General features: G+C 44.5%; 1 protein-coding gene across 5 annotated transcripts in view; it reads left to right on the top strand.

Moving 5' to 3' along the window:
* Window positions 1-17,789, top strand: part of LOC310866103 (apoptosis-stimulating of p53 protein 2-like) — a 52,907-nt gene continuing 35,118 nt past the window's right edge. For all 5 annotated transcript variants that reach the window (XM_083775450.1, XM_083775447.1, XM_083775449.1 and 2 more), the window contains exons 1-2: window positions 1-47; window positions 461-703. In XM_083775450.1, coding sequence (XP_083631576.1) covers window positions 677-703 — 27 coding nt within the window. In that variant the 5' untranslated portion in view covers window positions 1-47; window positions 461-676. The remainder of the gene's footprint in view (window positions 48-460; window positions 704-17,789) is intronic.

Genomic DNA, 17,789 nt, shown 5'->3' with positions numbered 1-17,789 from the left:
GGCTGCTGTGTGTGTATGTGTGCTCGGGCTGCAGCGTCCTACCTCTGGTAAATATCTACACTCAATGCTACCCATTATATCACCCATAGTACTTTTATAACAGTTGAATAGCCGAACTTAATATGTGTGTTTCTATGAAGGCAAACAAAACAACGCGCTCGCAAAAAAAGGCACGTAAAAATTAATACAAATTAAACTTCCAGTTAAAAAAGAAAAACGATGCTCAAAACGACCGCTACGCAAAACTTTCTTTCTCGCCAAGAGAAGGCCTCAGTGTGTGTTGTGTTTATAGTTAGTTTTTAGATGCAACAAGTCCGCGGCGTAGCGTAGCCCAGTGAAACTAAACGACAATATACGTATTATTATTGTTATCTCGTATTTATTATTCACAAAGATGGAAGCATGTTCTGTTGACTTGACTCTGAGCTAAGCTGCAGTGCATATTGTGTGTTCGGAACAGAACAGACAGGGGGACAGACAGACAGACAGCGGACAGGGAGGAGAAAGTCTCTTGGATACGGACGGGCTCTGCTCTGCTCTGGGAGGATTACTGGTTGACCGCATTCTTCTGTCGAAACTCCGAGCCAGCCAGCCAGCCAGGGCAGGTGTGTCTGTACTGTACTGGGATCACTGGAATTCGAACCGTAACGTTCTCGGTCTGGAAGAGGAGAACTAAATGCGGTACGACGCCAAAATGATGCCGGTGAGTTTCTTTAATCTCGCCTCTATTATTCACTACTCTACTAATTTTATTTTTTTAAAGCCCAATTTTATTATAATCCATTTGGTGCGATGGTGTCGCTTATATTGATGCCAAAGAAAAGAACAGAATCTCATCCAAACTGTTCGTTTTGAGCAGGGACAGAAGTAAGTGGGACGGGATGGGACTGCGTTAACAACTTATTATTACTTTGTTGCTGTTAAATACCTTGATGTCATATTCGACCATGGGCCTAATATTGCCTAATTTGGTTATTAAACCACTCTGGTGTCTCACGTTTTGTTTTGAAATACTAATTTTGGTCATTCGGTGCTATGGCCGACTTGGTAGCCTACTGTAGCTCAGGTGATATTTCTCATGTTAGCCTTTTATAACATCCTTATAAACACATCTCGCAGGAAATAAGACTTTACAGCAGAAGTCCAACTATACTCGATTTGTGTGACGACTGAAAAGTCTTGGAAATGAGGCACTGTTGTACTTTTTGGCAAGTGACACCCTCCTCCTCGCGAGATGGATAGGCCTACATTGTATGCATATTGTAGCTGGATATTATGTTACAAGCCGGGGTGTAGCCAGTCTTGAGATCGACTACCATACCTGGTTACTTGGTAGGCTATTTAAATTGACGTGGCATTGTTGATACAGTTGCTACTTATCTGCAAGCTTCATATTTGCAGAATAAGTTTGTGAAGTTTTGTGTGTGTTGTGTGTGTGTGTGTGTGTGTGTGTGTGTGTGTGTGTGTGTGTGTGTGTGAGAAACACCTGTGGTCTCCGAGGCTAGGTTAAACCTAACCCTACTCACTCACTACTAGTCCTACAGACACCTACAGAAGAAATCCCAACTCCACACTTAACCTATATAGCTAAAAGGGGTGGGTTACACTTAACCTAAGTATTATGTAGGACGGTTAACCATGTAACATGGTTAGCCTACATACAACTTTATAGTTAAAGCCAAACTTTTAAGTTAAAGCCAGATGTGATCCTGTATTGTTTTCAGTGATATATCCTGCATTTTCACCTACATGTGTGAAATGTGCAGAGATCGAGCTGCTATACCGCCAGCTACAGTATATTTAATTCAGTCCTCAGGCTCCACATGTGCATTTGCTGTTTTTGAAACAACAGTTCTCACAGATACCAATGTAATCTGTGGTAAACGGTAGAAAAACAATTCTTTATCATGTTGGGACAGAAGTGAGATGTATCAGTGGGACAGCGTGACATGAAGATACAAAGGCACCTGATTAAGTCATAGGGGGATGATAGGGCATATGATTACGACATCCACAGACAATTAATGTCTTAATAATTCAAAATTATCCATCAGAGGGCCTATGCAGAGCTTTGTGTGTTTGTGTCTATGATGAGCACGGAATGTGTTCAGCTGATTGGCTAGCACGGAATGTGATGTATGATGATAAGAAGAGTGCCACTCACTTCACAGGAGTGTGATTTTATTATTATTAATATTGGAACCCCTTTTGGTGTTTCAAGCATTATGTTATACCATAGCTATTGAAAAATAGCAGATCTACAATACAAGTTCAAGAACTTGTAGGTCTGCTATTTTTGAAAAATCGTGAAAATGTGGCGCAAATCTTTGAATATATATTCTTTCAGAGCAAACATTTTAAGTCAAATCTTTGCTTGTGGTGGTCCCTGGAACAACATACAGTAAATTCAGATGTGGGGTCGGTGTCCAATTACATATATTTTTGAGGGTCCTTGACATGAAAACGCTTGAGAATCACTTCAACCACTGACATAGTAGCCTCGGAAACCCAGACGTTTTTGACATAGAAACATGGGTTTTTCTGAAAACTGTCAGAATTTAGAAAGCATTTGTAGAAATGGGTTAATATTTTATTTGCACACATTTAGTGTGCTCAGAGCACCCACCCACCAACCTCTAGCTCTTAGTTCTAAACTACACTAAAAGCCTTGATTTTTGGAAATGTGCCCATGTCATCACCAGTGCCTCTGTTGCTTTTGCTGCAGTGCTAGTTGGCTCTCCAATCTCTCAGCACTTCTTTAGTATGTATTGTATACAGTGAGAGCAGGGAGTTTTGGTGTGTATACATACAGTGAGAGCAGGGAGTTTTGGTGTGTATACATACAGTGAGAGCAGGGAGTTTTGGTGTATATACAGTGAGAGCAGGGAGTTTTGGTGTATATACAGTGAGAGCAGGGAGTTTTGGTGTGTGTATGCAGTGAGAGCAGGGCGTTTTGGTGTGTGTATACAGTGAGAGCAGGGAGTTTTGGTGTGTGTATACAGTGAGAGCAGGGAGTTTTGGTGTGTGTATACAGTGAGAGCAGGGAGTTTTGGTGTGTATATACAGTGAGAGCAGGGAGTTTTGGTGTGTGTATGCAGTGAGAGCAGGGAGTTTTGGTGTGTGTATACAGTGAGAGCAGGGCGTTTTGGTGTGTATACAGTGAGAGCAGGGAGTTTTGGTGTGTATACAGTGAGAGCAGGGAGTTTTGGTGTGTATGCAGTGAGAGCAGGGAGTTTTGGTGTGTGTATACAGTGAGAGCAGGGAGTTTTGGTGTGTGTATACAGTGAGAGCAGGGAGTTTTGGTGTGTATACAGTGAGAGCAGGGAGTTTTGGTGTGTGTATACAGTGAGAGCAGGGAGTTTTGGTGTGTATATACAGTGAGAGCAGGGAGTTTTGGTGTGTGTATACAGTGAGAGCAGGGAGTTTTGGTGTGTATACAGTGAGAGCAGGGAGTTTTGGTGTGTGTATACAGTGAGAGCAGGGAGTTTTGGTGTGTGTATGCAGTGAGAGCAGGGAGTTTTGGTGTGTATGCAGTGAGAGCAGGGAGTTTTGGTGTGTGTATGCAGTGAGAGCAGGGAGTTTTGGTGTGTGTATGCAGTGAGAGCAGGGAGTTTTGGTGTGTATATACAGTGAGAGCAGGGAGTTTTGGTGTGTGTATACAGTGAGAGCAGGGAGTTTTGGTGTGTATATACAGTGAGAGCAGGGAGTTTTGGTGTGTATATACAGTGAGAGCAGGGAGTTTTGGTGTGTATATACAGTGAGAGCAGGGAGTTTTGGTGTGTGTATACAGTGAGAGCAGGGAGTTTTGGTGTGTGTATACAGTGAGAGCAGGGAGTTTTGGTGTGTATGCAGTGAGAGCAGGGAGTTTTGGTGTGTGTATGCAGTGAGAGCAGGGAGTTTTGGTGTGTGTATGCAGTGAGAGCAGGGAGTTTTGGTGTGTATGCAGTGAGAGCAGGGAGTTTTGGTGTGTATGCAGTGAGAGCAGGGAGTTTTGGTGTGTATGCAGTGAGAGCAGGGAGTTTTGGTGTGTGTATGCAGTGAGAGCAGGGAGTTTTGGTGTGTGTATGCAGTGAGAGCAGGGAGTTTTGGTGTGTATATACAGTGAGAGCAGGGAGTTTTGGTGTGTGTATGCAGTGAGAGCAGGGAGTTTTGGTGTGTATGCAGTGAGAGCAGGGAGTTTTGGTGTGTGTATGCAGTGAGAGCAGGGAGTTTTGGTGTGTATGCAGTGAGAGCAGGGAGTTTTGGTGTGTGTATGCAGTGAGAGCAGGGAGTTTTGGTGTGTGTATGCAGTGAGAGCAGGGAGTTTTGGTGTGTGTATGCAGTGAGAGCAGGGAGTTTTGGTGTGTATATACAGTGAGAGCAGGGAGTTTTGGTGTGTGTATACAGTGAGAGCAGGGAGTTTTGGTGTGTATATACAGTGAGAGCAGGGAGTTTTGGTGTGTATATACAGTGAGAGCAGGGAGTTTTGGTGTGTATATACAGTGAGAGCAGGGAGTTTTGGTGTGTATATACAGTGAGAGCAGGGAGTTTTGGTGTGTATGCAGTGAGAGCAGGGAGTTTTGGTGTGTATATACAGTGAGAGCAGGGAGTTTTGGTGTGTATATACAGTGAGAGCAGGGAGTTTTGGTGTGTGTATATAGTGAGAGCACCGGTGAAAATAGGGCCCTTCTTTACTGTTCAGCAAGATGAAAAAGGATGCAGTTGAAAAGTGTATTAAAATAGGAAAACGCAACGTTTCGGCATAGGACCTAAATGGAAACAAAAACCACAATGCCTTTTTTTGTGTGCTATCCCCTCTGTACAAAGTCAAGTGTTAGACTGTACTATGTTGCTGTTTTTACATTGTCTAATCAACTATTCAATCAATGAAAAATCGGCTAGGCCTGCCAGGCTGCCACCATCTACCAAAATGTCTTTGGTTTGTAGATCTTCTATTTTTTGGTGAATGTCTCTTGCTTGCTGGGGTTCTAGTGGTTGAATTGAGATGAATCACAGTCAGTACATTATCGTTGGGTGGGTGGGTGAATGGTTTTATCTTTTACTACATAGTGGTTTTAGCCTGCTGTGGGTGGAGGTGGATCAAAGGCCATACATGTCAGTAAAGAGTAGGGCTGTCATGATTACACATCAGTGTTGATTTTGTCGACTAAAACTATGAAAAATGTTCGATTGTTCGTCAACTACCTTTTTTCACTGACAAAAACTAAATGAAAACTATGATGACAAAAACTAAGACTAAATATATTGACAATTTCGTCAACAAATAAAAACTAGACTAAAATGTTAGAAAGGTACTAGATTATATACCCTGAAGAAGGCAACTTGTTTATGGCATCGTGACTACGAGCTGTGCGGCCTCTTTCCTCTCTCAGTCAAAGTTTTATCTCCTGCGGTCAGCACCTCCCCACTACTGGTGTGCGCTCCTACCTTTTTTTTTTTTTTGAGAAAGGTACTAGTGGACAAGAGATCCAGTATAAGTCATCTAACACTTGGTTGCATACTGAAAATGGCAGATCTACAAGCTCACAATGTGTCGCATTGTGAGCTTGTAGATCGGCTATTTTCAGTATAAAATCAGCCCGCCAAAATACCTTTCAGTCGACTAAATCAACTGTAGATTTAGTCGACTAAAACTAGACTAAACACTAAAACATTCCAGGTGACTAAAATGTGTCTAAAGCTAAGTGAAAACTATTCAAGAGACTATGACTAAAACTAAAATCTGCCGCCAAAAACAACACTGTTACACATTTAAGTTGATTAATTGTCACACAAATAATTGCCATTATCGATTTATTTGTGTTTTTTAGCATTGGACATTGGAACGTTACAAATTGTATTTCTTTTTGCCTTTTAGGCTTCGTAATCACAAATTGCACAGGGAACTAACTTAAATATACAAACAAACCGTGGCGGATTAAACCCTTCGTGGTGCTACGACCCGTTTCGGTGCAACCTTTGTTTAATTTTTTTCTACATTTTGTATTAATTATTATGTTCCAATGTTCAACGTCAATTAAATTGTTCATCGCAATTATTTGTCTGACAATATTAATCGTGAAGTAAAGCGTCATTATCGTGCAGCAGCAGCACCTCAGTATTTTGTGCACAGGTAGTGTCTGTACGTGTGTAATTTGTAATATGTGCTCAGTGAGTCAGGCCTCCCCTTCCAGTAAGTCATGTGGGGGATCAGTGTGCGACGCTGTGCATGCAATGCATTCATCATGTTGTCAGTGGAGACAGATTGGTGTTGGGAACTTGGGAATGCCGTCTGCTTCAGGACCTAGGTCATCTGCTCTGCTCTCACACACAACAAGTCGTTTGTCAATGCCAGGCCAGCTACATTTTCATGGACAACAATATCAATATAAATTGTTACGGTGCCATGCTTTCCCATAATGTCACACGAGACCCTTGGCTGCTGCCCCCTGCTCTGCGTGTTTGTGTGTGCACTGTGTGCTCGTGTGCTTGTATTACTATAGCCTACTTGGGCCACATGTCTCCCAGTATAGCAGCATTTGAGAAATGGACGTTGTACAAGAGAAATGTGGTTTTATGGTTGGACGAAAGAAACTCCTTATGCATACTGTACCTACGGGGGACATGTGTGTCGGATAAAATTAACTGGAAGAGTAGGAAAAAGCATCATGCTGCCACACGTGAGCTTGTAGGTGGGTAAAATGGCATTCATAAAATTACCATCCTTAATTAAATGTTGATGTTCTAACACATGTCTGTCTGTCTGTCTGGGTGTAGAATGGTCGTTTAACTTTAAGTGTGAGCTATGGCTATGGGCCAGATCAGCAGAAAAAGGGGCCTCCACTCTCCCCACACAGCCATGTTTGACTATGAGGTAACTATTGTCTGAGCTCAGTGTACAATATCCCCTGGTCCTGCTGGTACAGGCTACGCCATCGACGGGACGCCGGTCAGAATAGAATGCAGCAGCGTGGTAATTGCTGGCCGCGATGGTAAAGAGAGAGGGGCCAGTGTTTTTGGAACACAATGAATGGCCTCTCCCAGCCAGCCAGGGGATCTTTACGACATGCTGTGGGAGTGGGAGGGCACCATTGTTGTGTGCAGGCCTGCTCTGTGGCAGCCAGGCAGGCAGCACCCTGATAAGGGATGCTTTTCTCTGTCATTGTGGAGCCTTTGCAGGGTCCAACAACACCCTCTACCTTAATTCACCCCCCTATCTCTCAGCCTTGTTCTTTCGACATGGATTGATGGATGCCAATATGCCACCTTTTAGGCCACAGTTTCCGTGCTGGTTTATTTATTGGCCCATTATGTCTCCAACGACAACCCTACAGTACAGAGTATACCGGTACATGACTTTCCCCTTGCGTCTACAAGCTAGTGTGTCGCTTTGCGACGTGTTGTGACTGAGCTTGTATATTTTACGTTGCATAAGAAATACAAAAAGAAAAAATAACATTTTGGGGGGCATGTTTTCTGTGACAATTTTGCTATAAAATCATATGTGTCTGTCATACACTATTTCCATTGGACTCACTTCACTGAAAGAAAGTTAACATACTGTACGCAGATTTTCTCCATTGCCATTTTTGTAGGGGGGGCGAATGTTCCCCAAAAATATCTTTCTTCTCTACGTGTTTGTGTTTGTGTGTGTGTGTGTGTGTGTGTGTGTGCGCCTGCGTGTGTGTGTGGAACTTTCAAGCAGGTGAAAGTTTGTGCGCTCGCCTGCCTGGCCTGCACTTTCTTTCAGTTGTGGTGTGTTGCTCTCTTTGACTGCACACGTCTTCTTGAGACTGTAAAATGTCAGGCTTAACACCATACCACGACAATCTATCTGTTATGAAGGTGGGAAAATGAGGTAATGCTCCGGGTAAGCAGACTTTAGTGTGTGTGTGTGTGTGTGTGTGTGTGTGTCAACAGAAACCTGAGCCGCTGGCTTCCTCTGTAGTCAGGCACAGGCTTTGTGTTTACTCTGTTTGGGGGGGGGGGCTCTCTGTGGTTGTTACGTAAGCAGCACACAGTCACATCGCCTGGACGGGCATACTAGCAGTGTTGCCATGTCCGGCTTACTATAAGCCACTTTGAGCTCCTTTTTCTGTAAAGTTGCTTGTAAATATTGGTCGTTGTGGGTTGCGGTTTTAATGGGCTCGTTTCTAAAGTGTAGTTGCTTATTTGGGATTGTTCCCCTCCCTGTTGCTTTTTAAACCAGTGGTTCTTAAAACATTTTCATGTCAAGGCCCAATCTACAACATCACAACGCGTCCCATCGCAGACCGCTGTGAGCTTGTAGATCATCTGTTTTCAAATCGTTTATGTAATGGAGCTCAAATGGTAAAACTGATCACTTCTTTTGAGCTTGTTTTCATAGACCTGGTTGCTTATTTCTCTCACACTAATGTGGCACTAGACCGGCACTAGATACTGGGCAAACGTACGTACGCACGCACGCACGCACGCACGCACGCACACCAAGGCCGGTGTTATGAACCGCCGTCTGCTTTTAAGAAGAATGGATTATAAAAGTCAGTCAAACCCATTACAGTGGTGGATGTAATAATAACTCATAACTCTGGGACTCGTACCATTTCCATAATGGCAACGTTGTAATACCCGACCATAAACTGGTCTCTTAAGTGCTGTACCGTAATAATTTAATTGATGTAGCACTGATGATTTAGCACTTTTGAGATTTGTTTCAAATGTAAAGTGCAATCTAAATAAAAATGTAAAGATGTGTTTATAATAAGACTCAGCACACTGAGCACAGAGCATCCAGCTTTTGTCATGAAAAATGAGTTCAGTTTCACTCACCATTTTTCACACACACTCTAAATAAATGCTAAACGAATGTCTTTTTAAATGCATACATGCAGTCTGTGTGGTCCCTCGATGGCCCATTCCTGCAGTGCTGCACACAAACCTGTTCTCCCTACGAGAAAGACAATACACATCACAAGAGTTACCCGAGCAGGTATCGGTTTCCCTGCCTTAGAAAAGTGACTGTGATACCTGTGAGGAATCCAGGTGAAAACACCACTGCTTTCTTTAACCTCTTATTATAATTAGGCCAAGTTCACACGCTACACAATCTGAGCGCCGGATGTCCACTCTCTAAGACATTTATTGGTCGCTCCCTGAGCAAAGCCCTCTGGGCTGAATCTGTGTTTGCTCCTTGCTTGAACTGTGAACCGGTGAAAAGTTGACCGATAAGGCGTGTAAGGGCTAGGTTTTTAAAGCAGTTAAAGCCACTTGGTACCAGAAAATTCTGTTGTGTGATGGCCATGCTTGCTTGCCGACCCAATGCTGACTATGTACGTGCCAATAAATATACGCTACTATATTTCTTTTGCCTTAAAATGTTGTAGGGGGAATGTTCAAAGATATTTCTTCTCTATATGCCAACAACAAATTAATATGCATTTGGCCAGGACACCCATTTTGAAAATATTTAGTTCCAGGTGGGTCCCATTAACTGTTAACTCCCATGCAATATTTTAGTTGTTAAAATATAAAAAATATGCTACGATATGGATAAAATCTAATGTCACTAAATGTTTGACCAAATTACTATTGCTGCTTTCATACAGTATGTACTCTACTAGATTTTTTGATCACCAGTAATGCCTATGTAATTAAGGTCAATGGGTAAAGGTGAATAATAGAACTATTGTGGATACGTTTCATAGTTTGTCTATAGATATTACAAACTTCCGGACGATAGTCTTGTATATCATGGTATGGATATAAATAATGTCAGTGTATTGCACATTGCTATAAAGGACGCACAGCGTTTGAACTCATCATGTAGATTAGGAACAGCAGCATCCTGCACGCTGTGAGGTTAGATTATAAATTTATACCCCTCGTGTACTGCAGTGCAGATAGTGACTTGCTGCAGTTTCAGCATGTCTGCTCCTGCATGTCTTCCTAAATATTGCAGTCAACGGGAGAACTGCATGCCCCCCCCCTCCTCACCCCCAATGTTCTGTCTCATGCATTGTATTTGACCTCTGACCTTTTCTAACTTGCCCCTTCATTTCCCCCAATGAGGCAGAGAGAGAGAGAAGAAGAGGAATAATGCATATAGCTGACTGTAAACTGGGTTATTTTATTTCTTTATTCTTTTTGCCATCATGCCTTTTTGAAGGTGTACTCTGTGCTGGAACTGTGTCAAGTCTTGAGGCACAGTGTTTTGGCCCCGGGAGGACAGAGATGCTTCTCGCGGGGCTATAATACGGGACGGGGAGATCCTGCCGCAGCATTCTCCGTGCAGGGTGCAGTTCTCCTCATAAACTCACAGTAATCACATTCAGAGGTGACTCGCTCAACAAGACTTGGTTGGCTCGATTGCTTACCACAGCAATATGTGTAATCATGGAAAGTGAGTGTGTGTGTGCGTGCTCATGTGATGGGCAGAATGCACCCCCCCCCCCCCCCCAGGCAAGCCCCTCAGCCATGGTCAAGGACAGCGGACGGCCTCTGTCGCTGTGTCTTGTCGTTCCCGCTGCCTCCCAGAGGCAACTGCTGTTGTTCGACATGCGGCATATCTAGCCATAACCCCTTTTCGCACGACAACTTCACTTGCCAAAGTATATGAAATAGTGTTTAAGTGATTGAATGACCTGTATCTCTCTACCCCTGGCCTGCAATTATTTATATACAGTACGTATATATTCAGTAGGTCTATTGGAGATAAAACAACAACATTTGGTTTGGTTTGTTTCTCGTGCTTGTTTCACTTGACTTTTTCTACACACATGTAGACTACAGTGTGTAGTGACATTATATGCAGGTACATGCATGGTATATGCAGTAAGCAAGCTATAAATGAATGCATCACATTTGTGTGGCATAATTAACAACAAATCATTTGCATTGTCATCGTCCTGCAAGCAGGTGAATGTGATGGGGGTAGAGGAATGGAAGCGCTGCAGGGATCTGTTAGTGGCTCTTAGATGGGTGCTCTTTGGTGATACAGGTAAAACCATATAGACAAAAGGTTGTCAAAGTGGGAATTGCAGACTTGAAAAGAAAAGAATCCAAGGCACGTCTTTGGTGAAAAATTAAATAGTTTATTTGATGATGAGCAAGGCAAATAAATAACAGGACCTACGCGTTTCGACCAAAAGGTCTTCGTCAGGGTCTATCTGCCAGCTTGGCTGATTGTGATGGGGGTCATAATTAAGTTAACAGACCGGCTATAAAGGTCTACTGATTAAGTTCTGTGTGGGATTTTTCTGTAGTCTCTCTCCTGACATTCTGAAATAGTCCGACACTGTTTTCTCTGCTCCTATTACAAGGTAAATTAATCATTTCTCTTCCTCATTTATATGACTGCTTATTTACAGTTTACTTGATAGGGACAGATCCATTGACAGGCTGAGAATAGCCAGAGTAATCTAGTAAGAGTGGCGACACTAGCGTTGACTCCCATTGTAACAATGGAATTGCGAAAGTGCTCATTCTATCTCAATGGGATAGTTCCCATAGGCGAGATCAAAGCGTGTCGCCACTCTCTTACTATTCCACTCGGAGAATAGCTATCCAATGCAAGTGCCAAAGTGTTTAATAGCCCATTAATATTGTAACGGCGAGGTAGCGACGATTTTAGTAATGAGCCTCTAACTGTCTAACATCAACGTTTTTAGATAGCGCTTGTAATGGCGGTGGACTCATTTCATTGACGGGACCACTGGCGAGCCGAGCTCTTACCTAGCGACGGGGACGCTGCTAGGCGGTGGATATACCAGCGAGACCATCAATAAATAATAATGAATCAATAAAGTTACAAAAAGATGTCAAAAGACGAGCTTTGCGGCGAGTGAGTTTGAACCGGGAAAGCATCCCGTGTCATTTTAGATTTTAGCGTTGGCTATTCAAAAATAGCAGGTATACAAGCTCACGGCGTGTCACTTTTTGTGCCGCGCTGCGAGCTTGTGCATTTGCTATTTCTTTACATTTTCGAAAAATCTGGAAAGTGTTTGAGAACTACTGACCTCCCAATCTTAGGACGGACACTCAAACACAAGGCCACTGAGCTGCCTGGTAAACAGGTGTATGTTAATACCAAATGAGCATTAGACATACGGTTGTTGCAGCAGTGACTTTTGTTTTTATGTATTTTTCCATTTATAGCTGCATCGATGTTTATTCCCTATAATGGGCTTTCATTTGGTAATGAATGGGCCTGATGCGGCAGAGTGATTGTATTTGGACCCGTCGTGCGTAGTTTATTCTTGGCGGCGTGAGATAGGAAACTGCAGCGGCAGACAGTTCTGAACGCTCTTTTATTCTAACTCGATAAGAGGGCAATCAGGTTTACACGGCGGTCTCGGGAGATTAATGCAGCAGAATTGACCCTTTACAAGGAGAGAATGGGCTCGCGGCGTCCGAGAGGGACGTGCACGATCGAAAGGCTAAGCCTCTTAAAAGCCGACTGAAGCGTAACTGTTCTGACGAGGAAATGGAACCACCAGCCCGCTCCCCAAACCCTGAGTCTCATTCTGTTCAAATGGAACCACCGGCCCCTCTCCCCAAACCCTGAGTCTCATTCTGTTCAAATGGAACCACCAGCCCTCTCCCCAAACCCTGAGTCTCATTCTGTTCAAATGGAACCACCAGACCCTCTCCCCAAACCCTGAGTCTCTGAGTCTCATTCTGCCTGTTCTGGGATTCAGGGGTCTTCCCCATGCTGGCTTGTGGTGACCATTTTGATCAATATTCCGTTTTTGCCACGGACGTACAGAATCAGAGATTCTGTATAGATAAAGAGATCTAGACCTGAATGACCACGACAGGTCTGTAACTCTGTGTGTAGTAGTACTAGACTGCTCTCTGCCCTTTTGTGTTGGAGCACACGTGTGTCAGTGCACGTTATCTTAATGATCAGTTAGAATGACACACTGTGCGTGCGCGCACACACACACACACACACACACACACACATACACACTGACGCACACCCCCCCGATAGCATGCCTTTGTCTAATTGGCCATGGGTTACATTGTTTATGTTTGAACTGCAGGCATCCTAAGTCTTCTGGCAAAACAAGCGGGGAGGCCTGAAAAGCCAGTTCCCAGTGGACCTCCCCTCTCCTCTCGCTGTTTAGCAGAGGGACATACAGGAAATCAATGGAACACACTTGTGTCCCTCAGGGGGCCTCTGGTAGCCAGAGACAGAGACAGGAGCACATTGAAGCTCGCACGGGTATGGCCGGCCGACGTTATTTCAAACTTTTTGCCTCGATTAAGCTTTTGTGTGTTGTGAGCTCCTATTTATGCATGCAACAAAGGTGATATAATATAGGGCTTAAATTGTTTATCGGATTAACCAATTAGGGCGTTTTCACCCCACTGCTACATGCAGTGGTGAGGGACATTAGACTGAATCGCGGGAGGCAGTCAAAGCGGGAACCCCTTTTGGTGTTTTAAGCATTATGTTATACTTTAGCTATTGAAAAATAGCAGATCTACAAACTCATAGCGCGGCACTCGGTGCCGCGCTATGAGCTTGTAGGTCTGCTATTTTTGAAAAATCGTGAAAATGTGTCGCAAATTTGGAATATATATATTCTTTCAGAGCGGACATTTTTAACTCAAATCTTTGCTTCTGGGAGGGGGGTCCCTGGAACAACATATTTTCAGATTGGGGTCGGAGGCCAAATACATATAATGTTTCTTGGGGTCCTTGACATGAAATAGTGTGAGCACCACTGACATAGAAACGTGGGGTTTTCAAGACAAGACATTTGTAGAATGGAGCTCAGGTCTATATTGCCCAGGGCCCTTTGCACAAGGGGCCGAGCTCAGCACCTGAAGGGCAGTAAAGAAAGAGCATGCATCAGTGAGATTGGGACGGACTTGGCAGAGACTTTGCACCCTCCCCCTCCGGACTATCTGTCCTGCCTGATGATGGGCACATGGGGTTGGTCAGATAGAGGCAGGCAGGAAAGCACTGAGGTGATTTACAGTAAACCGCATGAAACCCCTTATATGTGTCTGTTTCTCTCTCCGAATGAGAGAGAAAAGAGAGAGAGAGAGAGAGAGAGACAAGTCTGTCCAGGAGATATACAGTAAGGCTGACCAGCATTTTTCAATGGGGAGAACTCTCTCCACCCCCCGGTCTTACATTGGCCGTTTCAGATTATATTTTCGCTCTTCTCTAATTTTAAAGTGTGTGTGTGTGTGTGTGTGTGTGTGTGTGTGTGTGTGTGTGTGTGTGTGTGTGTGTGGTGTGTGTGTGTGTGTGTGTGTGTGTGTGTGTGTGTGTGTGTGTGTGTGTGTGTGTGTGTGACAATAGCATAATGTGACTCATAAATAAAACTACAGACAAACGGAAACAACAAGTGGACATAAACACACAAGACCTGGACAATGCAATTTGGGTGTGTGTCAGAGAGAGTGCTCTACAGTAGTTTGACCTGGGAAGTCAGAATATACACAAAAGCTGCAAATGTCATTATCATCATAATAATGTGGAAGGGGGAAGAGTAATGGAGACGGAAACGGAGAAATACTTGGACAGAGTGATATAGTAAGAGAGTGGCGCCACGCTTTGGTCTCGCCACAAGGCGGGGTGCTATGGGCTATAGTTCTAAACATTGGAACTATCCCATTGAGATAGAATGAGCACTTCCACATTCCATTGTTACAATGGGAGTCAGTAGTCAACGCTAGTGTCACCACTCTCTTACTAGAGATTACTAGTAAGACTTGGAGAGAGAGGAAAGAAGCTTGCTGTCCTCTGGCCGCCGATGCTCGGGGTGGAATTATAATTCTGTAAGACTTGGAGAGAGAGGAAAGAAGCTTGCTGTCCTCTGGCCGCCGATGCTCAGGGTGGAATTATAATTCTGTCCCCCCCACGCAGCAGCGGCATGCTCCCCACTCCTCCCCAGCCTCCCCTCCTTCCCCTGGGTAGGTACTCTAGGAAGGAAGCGTGATATAGCAGTAGCTTGTCTCCTACGCTCTCTCTCTCTTTGGCTCGTAGAAGATTTAAGCGAAGCGTCTGAAGCCCCCCCCCCCCCCCCCCAAATGTGTTTATGCAGTTTAAACCGCTTGAACCCTATAAACATTGGATATTTGAAAATAGTCGATCTACAAGCTCGCAGATCAAGCTTTTTAATCTAACACATTTTTTCTAAAAGGGGACACATTTTATTATTTGGGGGGGGGGGGGGGGGGGTGTCCTCGTCATGAAAAGGTTTGAGAGCCAAAGGCCTACGGTCACAGGGGCTCTGTGGTTTAACTCCTGGCTCTGCGGGTTTAGTGGGTCTCATCATGGAGTTGTTATTAGTGAGCTGTTTAATTCCTCTGGACAGTGGTGTCTATCTAATGAATATTTAATGTGCTTAGGAAGGAGTTGTTTTGGCTGAGGGGAAAGCAGAGTGTCAGAAAAGAAGCCTGTGCTAGCCTTGTCTCCAGCTAGCTGGACCGATTACATTCATTCCCCCATACTTCCAAGATCACACAGGAGACTCAGCGACGTTGCATATTATTCACCGGACCTCAGTCAGCACATTGTCGCTGTCGGATCGGGGCAGAAACCTTGCATGTCCCAAAACGTTTTCAGAAAATGTGAACCTGTGTTCCAGATTTAGTTTGTTAATACCTTTCATTGGTAACTGGATAACTTGCCCTTTTTCCAACTTTTTTTCAAAAGTGCGGACATCTCACCCGGAAAGTCCGGATAACTCACCGGTCATGTCGCCCCAAAAGACCGGACATGTCTCCCGGGATGAGATGTCTCTTAACCTTTCATTGGTTCAGTTACAGTATTTGTTAACCGCTCCCCTCAGACACACAGTTTCACTAGTTGCACTGGGGGAGCCGAACCTTTTCATATACTGTACTGTAGCTGCCACCACCAACATATTTTAGGTGCACCCTCCCACACATACTGGGGGAGGAGGAGGGGGGGACACTTGAAATATCCTCATTCCTCACACCCCACCAGCGGGGCCACTGCCCACAGTTTGTGAATGGCTGGCATAGACCGTATAGGCGTAGTGGGACTGTACTGGCAATGAGTGAGTGAGGGGGACGGTCAGTTTGAGTTAAGGACGGTGCATGAAGGTCACCGGTACGGTACGGCGTCAGCAAAGTGCCAGCAAATTACGGGATGCAGCCTGGGGGCCTGAATCCCGTAATTTGCTGGCACTTTGCTGACACTTTGCTGGTAGAGTGGTCTGTGTGTTTGTGTGTGTGTGTGTGGGCCGAGGGTCCTGGATCATTAACTCCTAGTGCTGACTTGGAGCGCCTCCCCACCTGACACCCCCCCTCCCGTTACTGTTGTGCTGTCCTCCATTCTCTTATGTGTTTTTTTTCTTCCCACACACACTAAGCCCCGCCTCCTCTGTAGTTTCTCATTGACTCTGTCTGTCTCTCACAGACATTAACGGGGTCATTTGAATGCCCTTACTTACTCAATGCTAACAGGAAGCCCTGACGATGTCAGCTGTTCCCAACAAGCTCTTCCGAATGAATTACTGACGAGCGTCAGAGATGTCTGTGAGGTGTACTTTACTCTACAGCAGGGGGGGGGGGGTGGGGGGGGGGGGGGGGGGGGGGGGGGGGGGGGGGGGCTTTAATGATGGACTTCTAAAGAGTCCTGGCTTTGGTATTATTTAGCCAACTTAAGGACACCCGTGTTCAAAAATGTTTTGCAAAATAGTTAAAAAAAAAGAAGAAAAAAAAAGGCAAAGAAGTTTAGGATAATGGGTTTAGCAGTGACAAAAATGGAGCCCTATGCTGCCTGCTGGGAAATGGAAGGTCCCAGGTTCGATTCCCCGGCCCCAAGGACTGTCTAAAGAGGACAAGAAGCGAAGACCGTACGGGCGGCACGCCATGTTGCTCACATGGTGCTCCATGAAGGAAAGAAACATGCGCAGTTGCAGACCAAGGAAGCTGAACGCGGAAGTGTTGGCTGCATAAAGCCCATTGCGCATGTTTCTTTCTTCCATGGAGCACCATGTGAGCAACATGGCGGCGCCCTTACGGTCTTCGCTTCCCGTCCTCTTTATATAGTCCTTGCCCGGCCCCCGGAAATCTTGCTGAGGTGTCCCTGAGCAAGATCAATGTAACCCCTAAGTGCCCCCCCCCTGCCCCTCCTGCACTTAAGTCTGACCATTTAGGCAGCAAATCAGTCGGTTGAAGCTGAAAACAGAATTTCCCCCAAGGGATCAAATATGTCTAATAATAATAAATGGGTGGTGGTGAGTCAGTCTGATCAATCCAGTTCTGTTGTCGTCGGTTCTCCTCTCCCGTGGGGGTCTTCTTCTTCCTGCGAGAATCGTCAAGACCCCCAGATCTATTCTCACAGCTGTGTGTGGGAACTGTAGATTAGCGAGCATGATGAATCACTGATCGTTAGCTCCATTGAAGAGATCATTCATTTGCATATCCCCGGGGAACAAAGACACCGGTGTGACTCAGATCCCCTGAGTCACGCACGTACACACACACACACACACACACACACGCACGCACGCACACACACACACATACTCACACCATCCAATCCATCACTTCCGTCTTATCTGCTGGCCATGCCACGCTTACACTGGTGAAATAATTTATTTATATTTTCTTTTTGGAAGAGACTTTAAATGTGAGGATTAGCAGTGGAGGAAAAAGTACTTTTAATACTAAAAAAAATAGCAATACTACAATATAGAAGTTACAGGTAGAAGTCCGGAATTAAAAATGTACTTGAGTAAAAGTAACAACCGTTTTGGCATCAAAATGTACTTAAAAGTACTAAAAGTAGAAAGTACTCATTACGCACAATGTCCCATTTCAAGTCTTCAAATGTA

Source organism: Protomyctophum parallelum (genome assembly GCF_964188405.1).
Source record: "Protomyctophum parallelum genome assembly, chromosome: 10".
NCBI lineage: Eukaryota > Metazoa > Chordata > Actinopteri > Myctophiformes > Myctophidae > Protomyctophum > Protomyctophum parallelum.
Note: the sequence above shows the minus strand (reverse complement) of the source record. Positions and strands in the feature narration are given on the sequence as shown.